The sequence below is a fragment of the Pangasianodon hypophthalmus genome, chromosome 5, assembly GCF_027358585.1.
Source record: "Pangasianodon hypophthalmus isolate fPanHyp1 chromosome 5, fPanHyp1.pri, whole genome shotgun sequence".
Lineage (NCBI taxonomy): Eukaryota > Metazoa > Chordata > Actinopteri > Siluriformes > Pangasiidae > Pangasianodon > Pangasianodon hypophthalmus.
Window position 1 is genome coordinate 13,842,387 of NC_069714.1, and position 22,470 is coordinate 13,864,856.

Here is a 22,470-nt window from a genome sequence, read left to right on the forward strand (position 1 = left end):
AAATCAGATTTTTTTCCTTTGTTCTATCCATTTATTCTATACCAAGATCAGAACTGTTATCATTTTATATTTTGTTATAACACTACACAATAAATACATTATATTTGGGGAGGAAACTATAAATCTTTTGTAAGTTAATGTGTATTTTTTATGATGAAAAAAATATATATATTCCATCAGTATCACCGGTACTTCCACTTCCACTGCAGAATACATATCAGTTCTGAGCACTCCCCTCGAGCTCTGAGTGATCACTCTGATTCTGAATCCCAGACTTATAAGCATATAGATGGTCTTGAGCTCTGCCTTAAAGAGCAATTATATAAAAATAGGCAGCAGTGAAGTTCACCTAATATCAAGTATATATATATATATATATATATATATATATATATATATATATATATATATATATATATATATGTGTGTGTGTGTGTGTGTCTGTATGTATATATATATATATATATATATATATATATATATATATATTTAAATACACATACACATATATATATATATATATATATATATATATATATATATATATATATATATATACATATATGTTGCTGGAGACCCTGTGACTTGTTAACCGTTGAATGAGTAGAACACACCATCTCTAAAATGTGCTATATAAACTCATTAGTTCTGGCTGAGAGATTTGGATTAAGTCCGGCAGTCACTTACCTCATCCGAATTATCGGCACAGTCATAGTCTCCATCACAGCGGAAACGAGCAGAGATGCAGTCCCCATTGGCACAGGCAAAATCCTTATGATTACAGGTCACTGGTTCTGCATTGAGTGGGGAGCATATAGGAAAGCTCAAATAATGCAACTAAGGGCTGAGAAGATATTGTAGCTGAACTGTCAAGTGCGCTCTAGCAAAGGGCATGGAGAGGGGGGAGAGAGAGAAAAAATGGGTGAGAAAATGAGAGTGCAGCCATCATTTGGACATGAAGTGCCACTGTACCATCTGTTTCCACCTTTCTTGAAAGTTTTTTCCAGGTATGTTCAGGGGAGCTATTACAAGCTAATTAGCAATAAGAGTGTCTACAAGTGTCAAAGAGAACATTCAGGATCTAATTTCGCAAATAGCTGCCAAATACTGCCGTGCCACTAAGGACTGCTTTTACTTTGCAGCTTATTTAAGGTTATATTTATGAGGAAGAGTGTATACAGTAATGCTGATTCGAAAGACAAGATATAGAAATAAAGAAACAAAGTTAACAAATGATTTAAACCTGTGGTTTTCCTTATTTCAGTGTTTTCTTTTTAATGATTGCAGACTGAAAGTATCTCTGCAACCTCAAACTGTTAAAGATAAGAACTTCAAAGGACTGTCTTTGGCAGCAATTAACAACAAACTGGTGCAAACAAACAGAGACTGAGATACAGAAAGCAATGGAACTTCAAAAAAAATCTTCTGCACCAGCTAACAGTCAGAAGCAGACCGAAGCCCCCTAATGGTTGTACTGTGAACAAAGAAAGAGGACGACTCACTGCAGTTCTCCTCGTCTGAGTTGTCTCCGCAGTCGTTCTGGCTGTCACATCTCCAATGGTCCGGGATGCAGTTGTTATTCTCACAGCGAAATTCATGAGGTCCACAGGTCTTTTCATCTTTTTCATCAGCCACAAACAAACACACAGATGAAAATGGCTTCAAAAGTGCATGAATATTAATGTGCCCCTACAGCACATCGACGTGTAATCATCATTTCCTCAGGGTGTCCCAAACGCATGTTTGACACAGAGTTCAAAACATCCCCAAACTTGGTAGATCAACACAGCATACATGGTGAAATACCTGAGTGTGTTACTACTCACTGTTCCCCCAGACCCCCCCCCCCCCCCCCCCCCCCCAACCCCACCACCCCCCACAGAGCCCAATACCTGCAACTTGCTGTTACACACTCTCTCATCTGAGCTCAACTTCTTCCAACAAATATGGAAAGAGAAACTTCTGTTCTGATTATCTTCCCCTGTTTGGGCTGCACACTATGAACCAGAGCCAAGGTCAGTATTTGAGGCAAAAAACAAAACAAGCTCACCAGCACTGCAGGCTCAGTGGTCTGGTTATGTGTGCAGAAGCAAACAAGAAGCTCCTTTTTTTCTTTCTTTCCCCTTTTTCATCTTTAGTGAATAACCTTAAATGTGTTATTTGATGAAAATGTTGACTAATTAGGCTTCACTGCCTTATACAGCTAGACTGAAAAGAAACACCCACAAAAAGAGATGATTTAAGAAAATAACAGTCCAACTAATTAAGTGTAACAGTCGTGTTTTTTTTTATTATAATACAATGAATGCAATGATGAAAAGCTCTATTTTTCACAGTCTACATGAATACCTCTTATTAAAATTGATGGACTTCAATAAAGCAAAATGCATGAACTGCTGATACTGCGTGTGCTGCTATAATGCCATAATGTCTTCACTAATAACTAGAGTCATTTGCTAGCTGTGGTGTCAAATCCAGCAAAAGGGAGCTATATTATAGGCTGACAGTGTACATATTGCTTCCTGCCATTTCAATCACTAATAATATTTGATTTATAAAAACCACTGTGAAAACTTGCTTACTAAAATGCAACCCAACACTAGCTGAGATTAAAAAAAAAAAAAACCCTACAGTTACATGCAGGTTATTATAGATGTAATGTTAGACGACAGATAACAGAGTCAGAGAGAGAGAGAGAGAGAGAGAGAGAGAGAGAGACAGAAAGATGCGAATAAAGAAAGAGGAAAACAATTAGTAAGGGGAGAGAGAGAGAGAGAGAGGGGGAGAGAGAGAGAGAGAGAGAGAGAGAGAGAGAGAGAGAGAGAGAACCAGCTCAATGTAGTCATTGGCAAGGCGTATGTTATTACACACACTGTATCAGTACGTTAGTGAAAATCCATAAAACCCATATGCTCAGCACTGGAGATCACATGAAATTTCTTACTCAAACCGGTGGAGAAAATATTTTCTTTCAAAAATGGCCTAGTTTTTGATTCTGTTTTCTCAAACAACAGCAGAAAAAAGAGCTTTGTTTCTTAGAGACCAGGGACAATCACAGTGCTTTCTAATTAACCAGTCTGTATTTGAATTAGACAACAGAACACAATATGAGGTGATTTTTATATAAACAATAAGAGGATGGACCTGAATGACAAACACAAGGATTATCCTCAATGCATGCAAAGCCACAAATAAAGGAAAATGTTCTTTTTTTCTCAAATGAGAACAATTCCTTTCAATAGTTTCACAGAGAAAGGATGTATTCTCAAAAACAAAAAACACTGAAGACCCACCTCATCACAGAGCACTTTGTTGCTGTACTAACTCCTTGTACTAACTCCTCTCCGCTTAGTGTGGAGATCTGATGGAGGCTAGAAAGCACTTCTGTAAGGTGCTCTGGTTAAGAGTGTCTGCTAAATCCGATACATGTAAATAAAAATATGAATACAAATCTTCCTGACTTCCCTGTTCTACCTCTATTGTTCTATATGTCCTTCTTTAAGTCAGGTTGAGACTGAGAAGGTCATGCTGAAACCTGACTTTGTATTTTTCTGTTGAAGGTTTATTTTTTGGATTGTCTCTTTGCAGGACACAACTGCATTTCATTTTTAACTTTTTATTTGTAGCTAAACTGCAAAATAGAAGTACATATTCCTTTAATGCCACTCAAGATCTCACATTTATCTGAAATCAACCTCCTGCTGTCTACTGTAACAGTCCCATTATAAGTAAGATTTAGTGAAGTGGTCCATTTCCATACATGCCATTATTGCACTCTTCGCCTGCAGGTATGCTTTTGACCTGTAAGATTCCTTTTCTCAAGTATAAGATGTAGTACCATAATTGTACAGGAAGCAATGGATTGAAGTTTACCTGTGGTTTGCATCTTTAGTAAACACACTGATCAAGCTGTTTATTATTATTATTATTATTATTATTATTGGTAGACTTTGACGCATTTATGGTTACATCCTGGAGAGTGATATTGATCTACTCAACAGTTTTTTTCTTTGTGATTGAAAGCACTCTTTCAATTGCCTCTGCTCTGCTCTGTCATAGTGTGAGGTCTATCTAAGCTTGCCAACATATCCCTGCTTCTTATCAATGTAGTAAACAGTTGATTTTGATACACCGATGTTTAACTGCAGTATGTTTCTGATATATTCTGATTTCCAACAGCTTTGCTCACACTGGCATAGCTTTTGTCCTCAGGTTGAGAGAAAACAGAATCAACTTGAGCCATTTCTAGTAAAAAATCTCTTTTACTAGCCCTCTTGTGCATGTTTCTTGAACTAATTGCAAATGATTACTGATCTAACAGATACAGAGCTGTGAAAATATTCCTATACACATCCCCTGAAATGAGGGAATTATTATAAAATGTGGTTTACGTAGATTTCACGGAGTAAAATGCAAACAGACATTGTTCACTTTATTCTCCACTGCAATTATCTTTACATTGTCAACTTCTTGAAACTTGAAACTCCATCATTAGAGAATCAGCTCTTTCAGTGACTGGGCCACGTGGCAAGGGAAGACTACAATATGTGAGGCAATTGCTGATGTGATACTGTCAAACTAAATCAGACATTTAGGCAACAAAACAGGCCCTGATGAATTGTTACAACTCACAGATAATAAGAGCTTTGAGTGTTTCTTGATTAAGGTTGACCCTCCATCAGTGAGACAGGGGACTGTACAAGCATACAGAATTCACATTAGCCCCAATCAGATCTCCTGCGAGTCCTACGAGTTCATATGAGGCTCTGATTTGTGAATAATAAGGCAGCTTCACTCACCACAGTTGGCTTCGTCAGAGCCGTCAGCACAGTCTGGGTCCTCGTCACACACCCACAGCTTGGAGATGCAGTGCATGGTGGCCTTACACTGGAACTGCTCTGGAGAACATGTGCTCTCAGCTGACACGGGTTCAAACATAGACAGGGATAACAAGGGCATGTAAATACAAATGACTTCAACTAGTCTTCTAAAACATAATAACAGAAAATAAATTGTATATAATTATGACTATTATTTATGGATTAAAAGAGACAGGTACTACTGAAATATCGTTTTTAAGAAGGAGAATGACACTGGGTCAAATCCTCAAACCAAAATACCACCTTTAAACATAAACATCAAGGTAATTAGACTGGAATAAACAAAGAAGGCATGGGAAATCTTGTCAGCAGTTTTGCATCTTCACATTCATCACATGGTCTGTTATAATTATCACTGTCAGTTGCATTGACAGCTGTGGAATGTTTGTCACAGGTTTAATGCACAGGGACTAAGAGGTACATCCAGGGATAAAAACCGCCCCTCCTAACAACCAGCCACTCTATTCTCCCATGACATCTAATTCTACCTCTGGCAGGAAAGGCCTTTGGTTTCCACTACTCAATCCTCTGAATGCCTAATCAGTGTCTGCTAGTTCCAGCCCAACTGAGACTCATTCAGTGGCTTAGAAGCTATTTCCAGATCTGTCAGTTGGGATCATTAATATTCCTCAGGAGAGGTAGATTTGGGACAATCTGTGTCATTCTATCACAATACCTCACAACTGAAGAGCTGTTAAAGGAAACTAATCAGCGGCGGGGTAACGTGATGCTGTTGCCATCCTGAAGTTGATTCTTTTCCAATAACAGCACATTATGATGTGTTTTATTCATTATAGACCATAGCAATTTGCCAAAAATTTAAAATAATTTCATTTATCAATAAATTAATGTTGTGGACTTTAACAGTTCATAGTTACATTTAATGTTATGGAATGTCTGTGAGACAAGTTAGTTCCTGTGATCACATATGTTATAGCAGCTATAAACAGTCATTTCTATACAACTATACGTTTTTCTTTGCTTAGACTTTTTTATTTGGTTATACTTAGGCTTAGTTTGGGTCCATGCACACAACATTGCACTCCCAGTGCCGGTCCCAAGCCCAGATAAAATATGGGAGGGTTGTGTCAGGAAGGGCATCGGTGTAAAAACTGCCAAATGAAATATGCGCACCAGTGATCCACTGTGGCGACCCCTAACACAAGCAGCCAAAAGAACAACAGCAACAACAATTCGCTTAGTTTATGTAGATCGTCTGCCATACAAGTCCCTGTGAATGAGCTGTTACTACAGAAATGATAATGTATTAGCATTACCTATAAACCTATCATTTGCATTACAGCCAGAACTACAGCCAGAGCCGAGCTGTTATAGAAAATTAGCCAACACCTTTTCACCAATCAGAAACTGAGGAATTCAAGAGCGCTGTTAAATAAAGCATCATAATATTTCTTACGACAGTCTGTCTCGTCCTCGCTGTCTCCACAGTCGTCCTGTCCATTACAGCGCAGGTTTAACGGAATGCACTTTTGCTTCCTGGTGCACTTGAACTGACCCGACAGACAGATATATGTATCTGCAGAAAGAGATGGCATTTCAGAGCAGGTGAAACAGGCTTCACTATGAAACCTGCTACAGGGTGTCATCACCAATAGTCAGAGGAAAGCTGCTAGAAAAAGAGGCTTGAGGAAAAAAAGGATTCAATTACATAAATCACAATCCTTAAAAAAAAAAAAAAAGCCAAGGTACTGATACTGCATAGATAATGTACAAAGCTGCTTGGCTATATTTAATATGAAGAACAATGCACATCATTAATCATTGTGGCTGAAAATCTGTGCTCCCTGTAATACATCCACATTACTGGTGTTGGACATCAAAATGCCCTGTAATCTTTCCTGATGCTCATAAAGTGGTTATCGATCACTTGATGATAGAGTTATGTGCTATTGAACCTTTGAAGAAAAACAGCAATAAAGATGACTTGTTACTGATGAAAAAATTCCATTTAGACATTATTGCTGGTGTGTGGTGCATATTGTATATGTGTTCTGCATTATAAGAAGAGAAGATATGAGTTGCATAGTATAGAAAAAACAACACTGGGTTTAGCAAAGAGAGAACCGAATTTAAGGAACAGTTTTAATCTCACCGCAGTTGGCCTCATCTGAGTTGTCTCCACAGTCATTCTCTCCATCACAGATGAAAGGAGGAAGCGCACACAGACCAGTGCCACACTGGAAACGCCCAGGCTGGCATTTGAATTCGGCTGAAAAATGACGATTCACAGTGAACTTGGGCTGCGACCCAGAAATTTGTATGTGTGTGTTTTATTAAGGCGTAAATGAATGAAATTAATCGGAATCTAGCTTTGTGAGAATTATTCCTACCTGCCCTTTTCAGACTAGCAGCAGTTCCCTTAATTACTGACTGACAGCCTGACCATTTATATGGTGAAATGTGACATTCAGACATTAATAACTGCAGTTTTCAATCAAGCCAAGTCTTACAATTAGAAAGATTAAATGTGAAAAAAATGATTTCCTTCAAGCATGTTAATTATTGTAAAATAACATAGCATTTTATTTTAATTTTCATTTGTGTCAATGCAGTAACTCTCAGGCAACATGATTCCCCAGTGGGGGTAGAAGTATTTAGAGGCTAGAATAACAATTACTGATAATTAGCACTAATGATCTGTTCAGTCCATATGGTCAGGCTGGGTAATGCTCTTGCTCAAATACTCACGGCAGTCTGCAGGCTCATCTGAACCATCACCGCAGTCATCCACTGTGTCACACTTCCACCAGAATGGTATACACTCATCTGTGCCACAGCGAAACTACAGGACAAAAGCCGAACACATGCAAACCGAACAGGCAGATTATGAATAAATTTCTGCTCACACTTCATCACATGAGACTGAATTAGAAAATGAGGGCTTCCTGACCTGGCTGGCTGTACAGTTGGACAGGCAGGTCTTGCCATCGGAAGCTAGGTAGAAGTTAGTGGGGCATGCACACTTGTGTCCTCCACCAGGGGACAAAAGGCACAGGTGACTGCAGCCTCCATTAGCTACCTGACACTGATGTTTGGGCACTAGAGGAAGAAATAACAGGTTTAAAGGCAGAACTCTTTACCTTTAGAAAGCCAGTAAAATGGCAGTAAAGGGGATTCTCACCCTCGGGCTGGCGCAGAGGGTGATAAACTGTTACAGATTTAATGGCCTGCCAGGAATTGAGCAGCTCAACAGCATGGGAACCAGAGGTTTTGTGAGCACGGCGGAGAGACTTCGATTTGCCATCTGTCCAATAGATGAAGTCTTCAAACAAGGTCAGCCCCATCACACCCTGGATGTGGTTGTGAGGAACTAAGGTGGAAAATAGCAGTCAAAAACTATTTTGCTGACCAATTCACACCAGTATTGCAAATAAAACAGTCAGCACTCTTTTCTCTCTCAGTTACAGATCCTTTGCACTTGTAAACATTACACCCTTTTTTGGTTATTCAGCAGGTGCGCTTCTACAGCTGATCTCATATTTCACAAACGTAGGTATTTTCCTATCTCTATTTAATATGTATGGAATAAAACATGACAGGGCATGCTCTTGCAGGAAAATAATAAATTCCATACCTTGGTTATTTGGTTATATATTATTTTCCAATAACAACATGTCCCAACGTGTTTTTCCTCTTATACCACAGCTACTTAATTGTCAATTGATTATAATTTTGAATTTATTAATGAATGACACATCTTGCTTTTTAACCATTTATAGTTACATGTAATGTCTGAAAGACAAGTTAGTTCCTGTTTTCACTTATAGAACAATAGCTATAAACAGCTAACCCCTCACCAGTCTCTCTTTTTTCTTTCTGTTGAACTTAATAAGACAAAAAAATGTAGTGTGTCATGTTGCTAAGGAAGTGGAAAGCGCAAGATCCCGTCCTGCAGGCTTTCCAGTGGTGGAATACTTACTGATTGTTACAAACCACTAATACTCGACTTCTTCTATAAATATTAAACAAACCTCTCCTAACAGAAAACGTCTTCATATTAATGATTATACATTTTTCTTTATTAAAGACTTTATAGCCTTAGACTCTGTAGAGTGCCTACAATACAAGTCAATGCAAATGAGCTGTTACTATAGAAACGATAAGGTATTAGAATATGTGCATTAATATAAACCTTGGATTTGAATTAGAGCCCACACTGCTGCCAGTGCTGCTGTTATAGAAAATTAATCAACACCTTCTGACCAATCAGATTTGAGAATTCAAAGGCACTGTGGTCAAAGTCTCCCATAAACGAGTAGATTGTGCACTTGGGTATGAAAAGTTACAACTAAGCTCTCCGTTTAAAACAGCACATGAGTAATTGTTGTCTTTGTACCCTTGTGCCTTTGAGAGCCATCCATGTTAGCGAAGAGGATGTGACTGTCATCAGACCAGTAGATCCTCTTGGTGGTGTAGTCAATGGTGAGGGCAGAGGGGCTGTAGATTTCCTTGTCCACGATCACAATCTGGCCCTGACCATCCATGCCAGCACGTCCCACATGTGGGTGTTCACAGCAATCGATCCAAAACACATACCTAAACAAATGCATTACACACAAACTCAAGACAAGCATGTCGCTATTCTGAATATCTCAGATCCAAACAAATAGTACTGGTTTCATACCCTAATTGGGCATCAAGAGCCAGATCTGTGGGGTTCTGTAGGCCAGAGCTCAGTAAGACTGTGGGATAGAGGCCGTTAGATTTGGACACTTCTAAGGTCTTCCTTTCTATATCACACCAGTACAAATTCTTCCCAATCCAGTCAACAGCCAGCGCACTCGGAACAGCTGCTCTGTGAACGACCTATCAGACAGAAACATAAATATTCATGACTCTTTTGCATACACCCACCTCTCGCACTAGAGCAAAGATTAGGTCTGTAACATGACAAACACTGGTTATATGCAATACCAGATCTGACATCCACTAAAATATGTTTTTTGAAAATAAGGGCAAAGCCAAAATGCTAATGCAGGGCTTATATCTTCAAATAACAGGTAAGAAAGTCGATGTCATAAGCAATGAACAAAGTGTCAGAGCTTAGAAACTCTGCTAATTTAAACAAACAAATGCTTAAATGAGCTGTCTCTTCTCTGCGTGCAAAGATCACACTTCCTTTGTGGGCTAAGCAAATATGTCAGTTTGTAAATAAAGCTGGCTTTTTCATGTGCTATGTTTAAAAACCTTGAAACTGCAACCCATGCTGTCATAATAGCTCTATGATTGAGTATGAGCAAAGATATATATATATGTATGTGTGTGTGTGTGTGTGTGTGTGTGTACAAGGAATAACACATGCAACTGGTGATAGTCTGAGCTCATACATATTGTATGATTTTATTTAAACACAATTTTTTCCAAACACAAAATGTTTTCTTAAGTGCGATTTTTTTTTTGCAAAACAGGTTAGAAAATTACAGCATTCTTTCATTTAATATCTGGCAAGAACGTCTTTGCATAGAATAACAACACTGACTCCCTGTTTCAGTACTGTTTGCTTTCACTGACTTCCTCTCTTGACTCAGAAGTGTGTAAAACCAGTTACACAAGTGGCCACTTGCTACACAATAGAGGAAGGGACAACGATGGGTAAATGGCGAGGAGGGCATGTGAAAAACAGTACTGAAGTTCCCCTCCATGCATAACATTTCAAGCTCCCTTATATTCTCAGGTATATACTAGACTATTCTAATTGACAAGGCTGCACCTAAAGCAGTGATTTCATGAGCTGAGCTTTAAACATTTTCTGAAACTAAAGCACTAAAGCGACTTTTAAAGAGGAGAGAACACATTAATATTCGGAGTGGAAAAGCAAAGCTTATGCTATTCTGGAGAGATCATGCCACATTGATTTGAAGCTCTGACTTCTATGGAAATAGAAGGTTAATGTAATTAAAATGTCAACATTTGAATACATCAGCATAGAAAAAAAATGAAAATTGTGAAAACATTTCCTACGCACATAGAATCTGTGTTGAATAATGGTTTCTTTATTGATCTCTACTCCACTATCTGTGCATTGATAATGCATATAATATACATTTCCTGAATAATGCCTAAATCTGAAAGGACAAGGTATTGAATTTCAGTAAGTCTACAGAACATATAAACACTAGTTCCTATAACACTCTCCTTCATTACTACATATCTTTTCTGGTTTCCTTATTAGACTGCACCAAAGGCATCACCTACGGCAATGCAAATTACATGAATAACACAAAGGCAAAGTTCCTACAGCCACAACCATTAATAAATCTTCATATTACAAGTACAGAGATCAAAACAGAACAGGTAATGAAGTAAGAGTTTTGCTGCCAGCTACTGTATCTCTGTGCTTCAAGCTATTATGTGATATATAGAAAAAATACAAAAGTACTTTGAAAAATTGTGGCTCATTGTGGACCAACCTACTCAGCAATAGATATTCATGATTTATTTTCCCAGGTTATAAAGGTGAAACCTTATAATAAGAAATTATTTCAAACCAGGCTGAATTCAAACAATAGCTTTCCATCTGTCTTTCTCTAGCAATAGTTAGTCACAGTACTACTCCTAATGTCCATATGGTTCTGTTGAACTTACCACCAGAATTCCACAAATCAGACAAAAACAAAACTTTTTTTCTACAATGGGTGGCATTTTACATTGACCTTTTTATTACACATATTTCTGTTATACTTATTGTATACACAGGCATATGTATACAATATGCCTGATGTAGTCACTTAAACCATTTAATATTTAGCAGGCAAAAGATCCAAACGCTTTGTGAAGATATCAGAATCACGTGAACTCATAGCTACTAATTAACAAAGCATGCATGCATTATTTCCTACTTCTCATGTTTGCACACAGCAATATTACTACATTATTGTATTATGAATTTATTTACATGAAACCACAACTATAATATTATGAGATTGTTATGTTATAGCGCCTGTACAGTGGTCAATTTAATGAGCCTGTGGAGGTCTTTTTTTTCTTGATGATGATGATGATGATCGCCAACTGTAATACAATATAGTTGAAACAAATCCCAAAACATCTATCATCCCATTATTACTGTAAACTTTAAGAAAGCTAAAAGCAAAAAAAACCCCAAAATAAATAAATAAATAAATAAAAATAATAAATGCTGCTAAAAAGTTTTTTTTTTTTTTTTTTTTAATCATCATAGGTGTCCCTTGCACTATTGAAAGAAAAAAAAAATCAAAGTTTGTAAACATCTTTGAAACTATTTTTTTTTCAGTATAGCATTACTCTGTATTAAGTATGACATTAACCTGAATTTAACATCTTTTTAACATCTTTTTGTAACATTTAACCTAAACATCTTTATATTTTAAGCACAATTATATTTTAAATATATTATAACAAGCTTATTAGCTTATTATTATTAGCAGGTTCATTTAGTTATAAGTGATACTTTGTTAGCTCCTGCTAACCAGTTGCTTAAAATGTGTGTGTATGTACATAATGCTGTTGTATAAAACGGGGTGTCCTGAAATGTTAAATAATAAGCAGTTTTTTGTTTGAGACTTTTAGAAAGATGTAACCCCAGCCCCGCTCTCTCCTACTGACCACTGCTATCCAGACTGATGAATTTGCTGGGTTAAAGTTAATCTAGAAGCAAATTTAACTGCTGGAAGCAGTTTTTGTGTAGCATGTCTTCTTCCGCTCAAGTCACTAAGCTTTTCACCAGGTGGATTATATTTGTGTTCGGTGTGACCACTGTTGAGTAGAGCATTTTCCCCCATTTTCTTTCAGCATGTTAATGATATGGTCTTTCAGACTAAACATACTATCACAGCTTGATTTTTTTTTCCAATTTTCAGTGTTCTGATAATCGCTCCCCCAAACCCTAATGGACTAGAGATGGCTTTAGTGTTGAGAGAGAGGGAGATGAATCAGAAGGAGGGCAAGGGGCTCTGGGTGTAATGAAGCCAAATGAGGCTTTTGGCCTCACACTGAAGCTAACGAGATGGAGAGAAGCAAGGCTCAGCAGGAGCTCTATACACGCTTCCATCTGAGACCCAGCCATGTGGTCTTTTTACTACACACACAAGCCTAGTGCAAGAATTCATATCTATAGCTATCGTCAGCTCCAATTTATCTAATTACTATCACTCTTCATTAAATTGATGGTGAGCACAATGAGCAAAAAGTATGAAATGAATAATGCATGAAATTGGTGATTTCTTAAATAACAGAATGTCTGCAAAAAATTAATATTAATAATAATAAATATAAAAAAGTAAATAGTTGTTTGAAGCTTCTCTTGAAACCTTCATACATTTAAAATGCAGATCAAAGTGCTTCACAATGTGAACTAAACACAGAGAAGAACAAAAAGTAGTCAAAATAAAATAATAAAATAGGCAAATAATAATGAAATAAATAATAGCAATGACAGAAAGATGAAAATCACAATTAAAAATAATAAAAGAAATAAAAGATAGGATACAAACAGAATAAATGTATGATGAATAAAATAATATAAAAGTAATGTAAATGTAAGTAAAGTAAAATTATTACTATCAAAGCAAGACAAATAATAAAATCTAGTAAATAAACAGTGGAAGAAAAAAAAAAACCTCTGATTGCTGATAGATGGAGCCTGATGAATGTTTAATGGTAATGTATTCCAGACCTTAGGTACATAGAAACAAAAGGCTGCTGCTTTTTTTTAATATTTATAATATTTTTATGTTCGTGCATGTGCCTTGTTTAAAGTAGGCCAGTGGATCAATTCCAGAGACTGAGATGGTTATTGCAAAAATAATTATGTTTTCTTGCAACCAGGTCTGTTTTAATTTTGATGTTGGGGTCTTTCTCTTCTTGAGAGATCCACCTGTGACTAAGTCTTAGCCTCCTGCCAGGTTTTGGACTAAAATATGACATTTATAATCTCAGCAACCTTCACAAGATCTCTTTCTACCCTTCACAGATCTAAGCATCAACAATCCACTGTTTGTTTGTTTGTTTGTTTGTTTGTTTGTTATACAGTGGATATTAAGTACATTTCTTTCAATTAACTTCCCTTTTTGCCAAATATACTGACGGTGTTCAGGTCAAAAATTGGATTTTGATGAAAACCTTAAACCAAAATATTTAATTCAATAAAATTAAAGCCTAACTCAATTAAAGTCAGAACAGTTTATTTAAGAATTAAAGTGTAACATAACAGAGATTAGAAATTAGCACCTGATATAATACACATTCTGCATTGTGGTATATTAAATATGAAGTGGGTCACACTTCTTCAACATGGACCTCACTAACACTTTGATCTAAATATGGCTCCAGTGACACATAGTGAAGTCCTGCAAACTGCAAACCAGCTGCAAACTGCTTATTGTTATGGATGTGGAGTCTGATAATTAATTTGAAACCTTAACTCCAAGAATCAACACAACTGTTATACAGATGTTATCTTTGGCTGCTTCTTCCTCTCCCTCACCGTCCTCCTGACTGTGGCGGATAAGGTATGCTCATGTTTCAAATTCCTGGCAAAAGCTTTTACGATTTTTAGCTTTGTGCATAATGGTAGCATTATTTCTGTATGTATTTTACATCCATTACCAGACTTACAGGTGTGTAACTGTGCACAATGTTTCTTTTATGCAATCATTTTTCTTCATGGGTAACAATAATTCTGTAGTTGACAGTATTCCATAGACCAAAGTCTGTGAGGCAAATGGTTTTAGAGATAACAGCACTGCTAAATGCTGATGATCATTTCTAAAAAGAGAAACTGTAATTATGTTGACACTGGCCCAGTACCACAGCAAAGGATCTCTCTAAAATATCAGTACAAATCCATTATGAATGAATGAATTAACCAATGAATAATCAGATTAAGATTGCGTTGATCTTTCAGTAAACTACTTCCTAAAGAACAATAGAAGCATATTAACCATACCTTAAGATCACTACCATTCAGCCGGATTCTGTTGATCCTTCGACCACTGGGTCTACTTGAGTCAACCCAGTAGATGAACTCTTTTCTGTAGTCAAAATCCAAGCTGATAATATTGTTGAGACCCTTTAGAAAAGAACAGAGGAAGTGAAAGTGTTATTTTCCCACAGCCAAAGTAAAACATCTCTGTTGTTCAGGCAACAGATGATCGAAATGAAGCAGCACAGCTTCTCTAATGCACAAAAGAGCAAGACGTGCAGCCTTGTTCTGTTACTCAATTAGCTGGAGAGCTTAATTAGCCACTCCATATGCACTTTTCCTTTAGTCTTGCAGAGTGAATCTGGCAGGAATGTAGATGAGAAACACAGCATGTATACACCCCTTTGATATCTAATCAGTGCATTGATTTTAGAACAGCAGGCTGTGCAATTGATGCCTGAGGAATGTGCTGAAGCAGGGTTCAGAGAGCCTTCCACTAGGATACTGAGCTACATCCATTACTGTCAAGTTGGCATCAGTGTGTTGTCAGTCAGTCAGGAAAGGCAGTTTGCTGTTCACCAGCACAGCCCTGCTCACCTCAGCACAGGTGCTAAGATCATGTGAAAGCAGACATGACACCTTCATCAGATCACCAACATTTCCACAGAATGTTGAATTTCCAGGGACTCAAACAAAAGTCTGAGATACAGGGACTGGGTGATTAATAATTCAACTGTAAGAAGGAAAATATTTTAGAAGGGTAAGATATGAACTTTGGTAACAGCACAGTTTGAGGTTTTTCATATTCTCAACTAACAGCTTATTAGTTCATATTCAAAGCCATTTATCAGCTAGAAGTAGAGAAAAACTAAAATTATGCAAGGAAATGAGGTTCACAGAGTTGTAAATCCCTTCCAATTTCCATGTTTCAGCAAAATACAATATGGCCAAAAGTTTGTGGACATCTGACCAATCACACCCATATGTGCTTTTTGAACATCCCATTTCAGGTTTGGTCCCCTTTTTACTGTTATAATAACTTTAATAAAAATATTTATTAAAGTTATTATAACTATAAATAAGAAGGCTTTCCACTAGATTTTGGAGCGTGGTTGTGGGGATTTGCTCATTCAGCCACAAGAGCATTAGCGAGTCCGGCACTGATGTCAGGTGAGGAGTGCAGTCCGTGTTCCAGTTTATCCCAAAGGTATTCAGTGGGGTTGAGGTCAGGGCTCTGTGCAGGCCACTCAGGTTCCTCCACTACAGCCTTGGCAGACCATGTCTACAGGGCACAGCGGCATTGTCACACTGGAACAGGTTTGAGCTCTTTAGTTCCAGTGAAGGGAAACTGTAATGCCACAGCATACAAAGACATCCTATACAATTGCGTGCCTCCAACTTTGTGTCAACAATTTGGAGAAGATCCAAATATGGATCAAAAGCACACTGAATGTATGATTAATCTAGTGGCCAGTCAATAAATTATCATGCTGCCATTTTCAGTTTTCAAACCAGTGCAGTGTTTTCAGAATAACTATATGCAGGAGTTAACAAATCATAAATTCATATAGGCAAGTAAAAGATGTAATGTGCTGCCTAGTCCCATGTTTTGTTTGCCTGAAAAACTAATTAAAACGTGGTAGCTTTTTAAGTGCATTAATACAAATTAATATATAAAGGAAACAAACATGTTTATGATTATTATCCTTTTCTAAAAAAGTTTGTAGAAGAGCATATTTGCATCCTCGACAAAAAAAGTCAGGTTGGCCAGCCACTTGGTGTTCTCTCCTTGTGTTTAATTTTCAAGATATTATTGAAGTCTGGCCTCAAGAGTGAGCCTCTTGACATGTCTAACTGTGAGGTGACTGCATTTAGTATGCAGGAGAGTTATATGACAGCTTTGTGTCTAATTTAATTTGCTCAGTTTCATGAATGTTTCCGCATTTCCTGTGTGCTCCTGATTCTGAAAAGATTGTCTGTAGCAGTACACAATATTTAATCCTCCTAGGGAAATTCGTTCTACCATAATCCAGATCGCGCCTTGGTCTAGCACAGCATGTGGTGGGATTCAGAACAAGTAGCTTGTGCTCTAGTTACAGCATTGTAGTGCATCACACCAGCATAAACTGCATTAAGCTTAAACATAGCTTCATGCCAAATTAAAGGTTTTGGTTTGTGAAAGTTAATGGGTAGATTATTTTCTATTGTTAAATCTCCTGCCAGGCATATGCACATAAAAAAATCAATAGCCCTGATATCAAATCTGCTTATCACAGGTACCTGGGCTACTGATTTTTCCATCCCTGAGAATACTGCCATGACTGACTTTCAGTGAACGTTTGGTACCATAATAGTCAACTATGAGGTCAACTATGAGGTGGATATATGAGGTTACATCCACTCATGTAGACATTCATTAAATCAAAATAATGATTAAAGTGACTGATAATGACAGCCTTGGATAGAGAGGAATAATTTAATAAAGAGGGATCATTTCAAAAGCCTTATAAACGCTGTGAATTCACAATTAGCTTTGAATTATTCCAGACCTAAACAATAAAACAATTAAAAACATTGCAACAACACATACAGTAGTAACTAAAAAATCAACTCAAGCTGAACAATAAAAAGTAAGTAATAATAATAAATGAATATTAAATGGAAAAAATTCTGTTGAAAGATTCCATAAAGCTACTGCAGGAAACAATAGGACAGAAGAAAATCAACAGCGTGCTACATGTCATGGAGGGATTACAACTTCTCCAGGCAGGCAATGGACACACAATTTGTTTTCACTCTATTAATGTGAAGCTCCACAGAAAGTGCACTGTTTAATGACTTCAATTAGTCTTTTCAAAAGAGAGGGCCAACAACTGCTAGTGTGCTGTTATCACAATCACATCACCATGGTTCTTAATTGGGACTCTATTAAGCTTTTAACAGTTCAGTTTCATGGATTGCTCTGTGAATCACCACTGAGATTTATAGTAACACATTCTGCGGGACAGATTAAGCCTAGCTGTAGATTTTTTCAACCAGTTGCGAAGAACGGATTGCAACAGTAAAGTAAATAAAGCAGGGAGAAAACAGAAAGAGGCAGAAATGTTTACCTGTTTCAGGAGAGTGTAATTAGAGCCATCAACACTTAGTTTTCTGATTTCATGATGATCGGCAAGTATAAGAACAGGCTCTTCAGCTGAATAAAGAAAGACAGAAAAATGTGAGGGCACATTCTAAACAGTATTATCCTGTTTGCGGCAAGTCAATGTAAGCTTTTCACATTTATTACTTGAAAACACGGTGCATCTCAGTAAATATAATATTAACAATTATACCACAGCGATGTTGAATTTTTAAATATGACTGATCGATTAATTTGATTAATTTTCTACAACAGCACAGCTCTGACAGTATTGCCCACTGTAATTCTAATCACAGGTTTATATTAATATGCTCTTTACTGTTTCTATAGTAACAGGGACTTGTATTATTTGGATGCTCCACATATTCTAAAGCTAATAATAAAAAAGATTAAAAAAGTGGTATTTAACAAATAAAAACCTATAGTCATTAATGCAGTGAAGCTTCCTTTAACGAGACATTTATTTAATATTTCTGGAAGGAGTTTCGGGTGTCAGCTCTTTGTGTGGTCAGTACGTTTTTCACAACAGGAAAGTCTTCCGGAAAGAGGATTTTGCAGATTCTCTGGAACATAATAACCTGTCTTTTTTAAACCAATCTATTAACCTCAAGAAAGAGAAAAAAAGAGGGGCTGGTGAGGGAATGACTGTTTATAGCTGCTATAATGTAATATATTGTAAGTATAAACTATAAATGTAACTATGAATGTTAAAAGCGTGGTGTGTTGTTTATTAATAAATTGTAATCATTAGCAAACCGCTGTGGTATAAGCCGTTAATTATTTTCCTGGAAGAACATGCCCTGTCATGTTTTATTTCCTTACACGTAGCCTCTTTATGCTTTATGCCTCAGTGATTCCATTACAAACAAACAAAAATCAAACAAATTCTTGCAACATAGCCACATGATGTATGGAATAGATGTAATTACCAGAGAGAGACCTGCAGCTGTTAGGGTTGTGTTTTGAGGCTTCGTAACCATCCACACACAAACACTTGTAAGAACCGTAAGTGTTGATGCAGGTTTGACTGCAGGGGAGAGTGGTGGAGCATTCATCAATGTCAACACAGCTTTTCCCGTCATTCTTTAGGTGAAATCCTGGCCAGCACTTACACTAGACACATGGACAAAAAATGATGGAAAGCAATTCAAATGTTTTGCACCTTTAAGCTATCCAATTGCAAAAAAAATGAATTATGATCGCTTCCCTGAAACCATTTAAACTGTGTCATTATTGCACTACACCCAGCAAAAATTGCCAACAGTTATTTTCTTTCCAGAAGCTTTTAAATGAGCTAAAAATATAAATGAATTAGTGAGGCAGAAGCTATGGTTCGTAGAGACACTTCCAAGTAATTCAGAAATAATAATGCAATGTTTAGTTATGGGAAGATACAGTAATGCAGTAAAATTTGATGCGTAAAAAGCATATCAATTCAAGGCAAGCATAACTTTTTTTTTCATGATTGTGTTTTCAGAACAACCCATATATAGAATACATATATTTTTTATTGTATCCATTGGATACTACTGCAATTTTCATGGAAGGAAAATTAGTTGAGCAGCACAGCAATAAATCTCTCTAGACTTTTGGCTGAGTCAGTTACTGTATTTCTCCTGCATTCTGTGCTCAGCTTACAGAGCTTTGTGCAGGGTCTTATATCTCCCTGGTTGAAGATAAAGGTCATCACCTATGTGTCCTCTGGCATTTGTTGTGTTTCAATAAACCCTTTATTGATTCTGAGAAGGAGATATTGGACAGAATTTCACCTTAGACCAATAGCTGGTCCACGATGACAGCTCTGATTGCCAAAGGTCATATGGGGAAGACACTTGTGACTTTGGTACGAACCAGACAGCCTATCCACCTTTCAGAAACTGTCAATCATAGGCTGAGTGGTCATAGCCATCCAAGCCTGGGCTTATCTTTGTATAGTCAGCTAGACACATCTTTATTCTAGGACTACTGTAGGTAGGGAATCTAAAATGGAAATGATTTTCAGACTAGACCTTGAAACTTTGTGAGCCATATTTGTGCAGAAGAGATGATGAGTCAGGACAAACTTTATAGAAATAATCACACAAGAGAATATTTATGAACACAAAAAGCAGAATGAACTGGTCTATATGTTCAGCATTAAACATGTAATAAGGTTATGACCAGGGTGAAAAACAGTACCTGACACCTGAAAAGTAAATATTAGCATGTGGTGAGTACAGCTGCTTCATCCTCCACACATGGAGAAAAATGTACAACCAAAATGCCCACATTCTGTTTAAGCCCAACCTCTATTTCCATTCAAATGTTCAATCATCAGTGCCAGACCTGCCTGAAGCAATTATTCAAAGTGATTATACACATGACTCTGGTTGTTTGGAAAACACTTCAGTCATTTTAAGTTAAAAAGCTAGTTCAGAAACTAGATATGCAAATTAACACCAGTCCCATAGCTAGTCCACCAGCTGACGCGTCTCAACACCTATCAGGCCAGTTAAACAAACAAACAAACAAACAAACAAACAGGCAGTCAAATAAACAAATAAATGAATCTAGTGAATGCCAAATGGAAAACGAAATGAGACTGTTTGTGAATGGTTGAATGGTAACATGGGAAAATAAATACAATGGTTATTTTTTGACTGTCAGCACAAGATGAGCTTTTCTTATTTTTTTTCCATTCTCTTATATTGCTTCTTTCTCTTTATATCACACTTTTCACTTAAAATCCCTTATTTTCCATTATTATTATTATTATTATTATTATTATTATAAGTTTTGTAACCACTGAGGGTTACAAAGAGAACTTTTATGTAATCCAGTACAACTGTATTTGTTGTTGTTATTATGTTTTAAAAAAAGAACATCGATGTATTGAAATGTCAATACGTTTTGAGGCTACAATGTGGTAAACAACTTACTACTCTAACTTTCCATAATAGTATGGCTGTTATGACATTGTATTATGCCTATAAATGAGTCATTTTGCTCAAATGCTCATGTAATGCTATATTAACTTATCTATAATAGAGCTGTGCAAGCATTCATATGTGTTGCTATTTAGCAAGTGCTGATGGACTGTTTATAGTCTATAGCTGATTTTTAAATGAACAAGAAAACACTTTGGTGTTATGTCAAAAACATAGAGACACAGTGACTTGTAATTATGAATTAAAGTCAATTAAGGCAATCATGTGTGAAAAAAATGCTGCTAACAAACAGGGCCATCAGTATATACAGTACATACAGTATATACAGTTTTTCAGGGCCATCAGTATATACAGTACATACAGTATATACAGTTTTTCAGGGACATCAGTATATACAGTACATACAGTAGATGTTTTATTTGGCAACATATGCTGGATTATGGTCCCAGAAACAATTCAGAATAATGCTTTTTTTTTTTTTTTTGCCATAGTATTGTTTTGGTATCAGGCATTATGATACTGTAATTAGTATAAGAATGGAAGGCATGTCATCATGAAAGACTGTTAGCCCTTGCTGTGACCGCTAACCAACCTTGTATCCCACCAGTAAGTCCTGGCAGTCCTGAGTACAGCCACTGACACGTCGATTGAGGCACTCATTAACGTTGCAGTTTTTCTCATCTGAGCGGTCCCCACAGTCATCTTTCTGGTCACAAAGGCTCGTCTCAGATATACATCGGCCATTGGAGCACATAAAAAAGGAGCCATTACACAGACTCTCTGGACAAATGGCAAGAAAAGAAAACAGACCTCTCTGAAATCCAAATGCTTTTTGAGAAAACATGAATTCAACTAAATAATGTTTTCTACTTTGCCATAAAAAGCAAAAACAGCAGAAGGCCACGTAATATTCTGCACATATTGCAAGTGCCAATAAGCTCAAAGGCTTTCTACAGACACTAGGTGCATTCAGTGAAAAACATGCCATCCCTCAGGTCAGCCTGATTCTCTTCAAGCTCTTGCTTTAATGCACACTGTTCTCACTGCCATTTGTATTCCCTTAGATATTCAGTAAACCCCATGTCCATCAGTCAAACACATTTCATCAGCACTCTGCAGGCTCTTTACCAGCTGCCAGGCATTTGAGATTGTGGGGGAGCTCGTCTGAGTGGTCTGGGCAGTCTGGGTAACCATCACACTCCCACTGCGCACTGAGTAAGCAACGGCCATCAGCGCAGCGGAACTCGTCTGGCCCACATGAGCGGTACGCTGCAGGAGAGATTTCACTGTTAGCCTGCTGACTCTCATTCCCACCACTGTTTGAATACTTCACAAAAACATATTCGTTAATGGCTAAAAACAAAATCAGACAGTAACTAAAGCTTCAGATACAAATATAGATGATGGTGATTTCCTTAAGCAGGCATGCTCAGTTGTAATAAACTCCTTGTTATTGGGTCTCATCTACTTATAATGTGAAATAGCACTTATTTCATAGAGAACACAAATATCAGAACAGGAGAAGTGGTCAATTAAAGCATGCTATGCATTATTTAGAAGATTTAGTTTAGTTAAAAAGACGACAGCCACATCTGCTTT

General features: G+C 37.0%; 1 protein-coding gene across 5 annotated transcripts in view; it reads right to left on the bottom strand.

The window, feature by feature from the left end:
• Positions 1-22,470, bottom strand: part of lrp1bb (low density lipoprotein receptor-related protein 1Bb) — a 265,996-nt gene that overhangs the window by 30,224 nt on the left and 213,302 nt on the right. For all 5 annotated transcript variants that reach the window (XR_008301779.1, XM_053233993.1, XM_053233992.1 and 2 more), the window contains 15 exons: positions 22,000-22,140; positions 21,464-21,651; positions 18,874-19,057; positions 17,913-17,998; positions 14,827-14,949; positions 9,526-9,707; positions 9,238-9,437; positions 8,023-8,211; positions 7,792-7,940; positions 7,590-7,683; positions 6,994-7,110; positions 6,298-6,417; positions 4,800-4,919; positions 1,503-1,619; positions 688-794 (listed from right to left, as the gene is read on the bottom strand). Coding sequence is in view for 4 of the 5 variants with exons in the window: in XM_053233993.1 (XP_053089968.1) it covers positions 688-794; positions 1,503-1,619; positions 4,800-4,919; positions 6,298-6,417; positions 6,994-7,110; positions 7,590-7,683; positions 7,792-7,940; positions 8,023-8,211; positions 9,238-9,437; positions 9,526-9,707; positions 14,827-14,949; positions 17,913-17,998; positions 18,874-19,057; positions 21,464-21,651; positions 22,000-22,140 (2,117 nt within the window). In the remaining variant the exon portion in view is untranslated. The remainder of the gene's footprint in view (positions 1-687; positions 795-1,502; positions 1,620-4,799; positions 4,920-6,297; positions 6,418-6,993; positions 7,111-7,589; positions 7,684-7,791; positions 7,941-8,022; positions 8,212-9,237; positions 9,438-9,525; positions 9,708-14,826; positions 14,950-17,912; positions 17,999-18,873; positions 19,058-21,463; positions 21,652-21,999; positions 22,141-22,470) is intronic.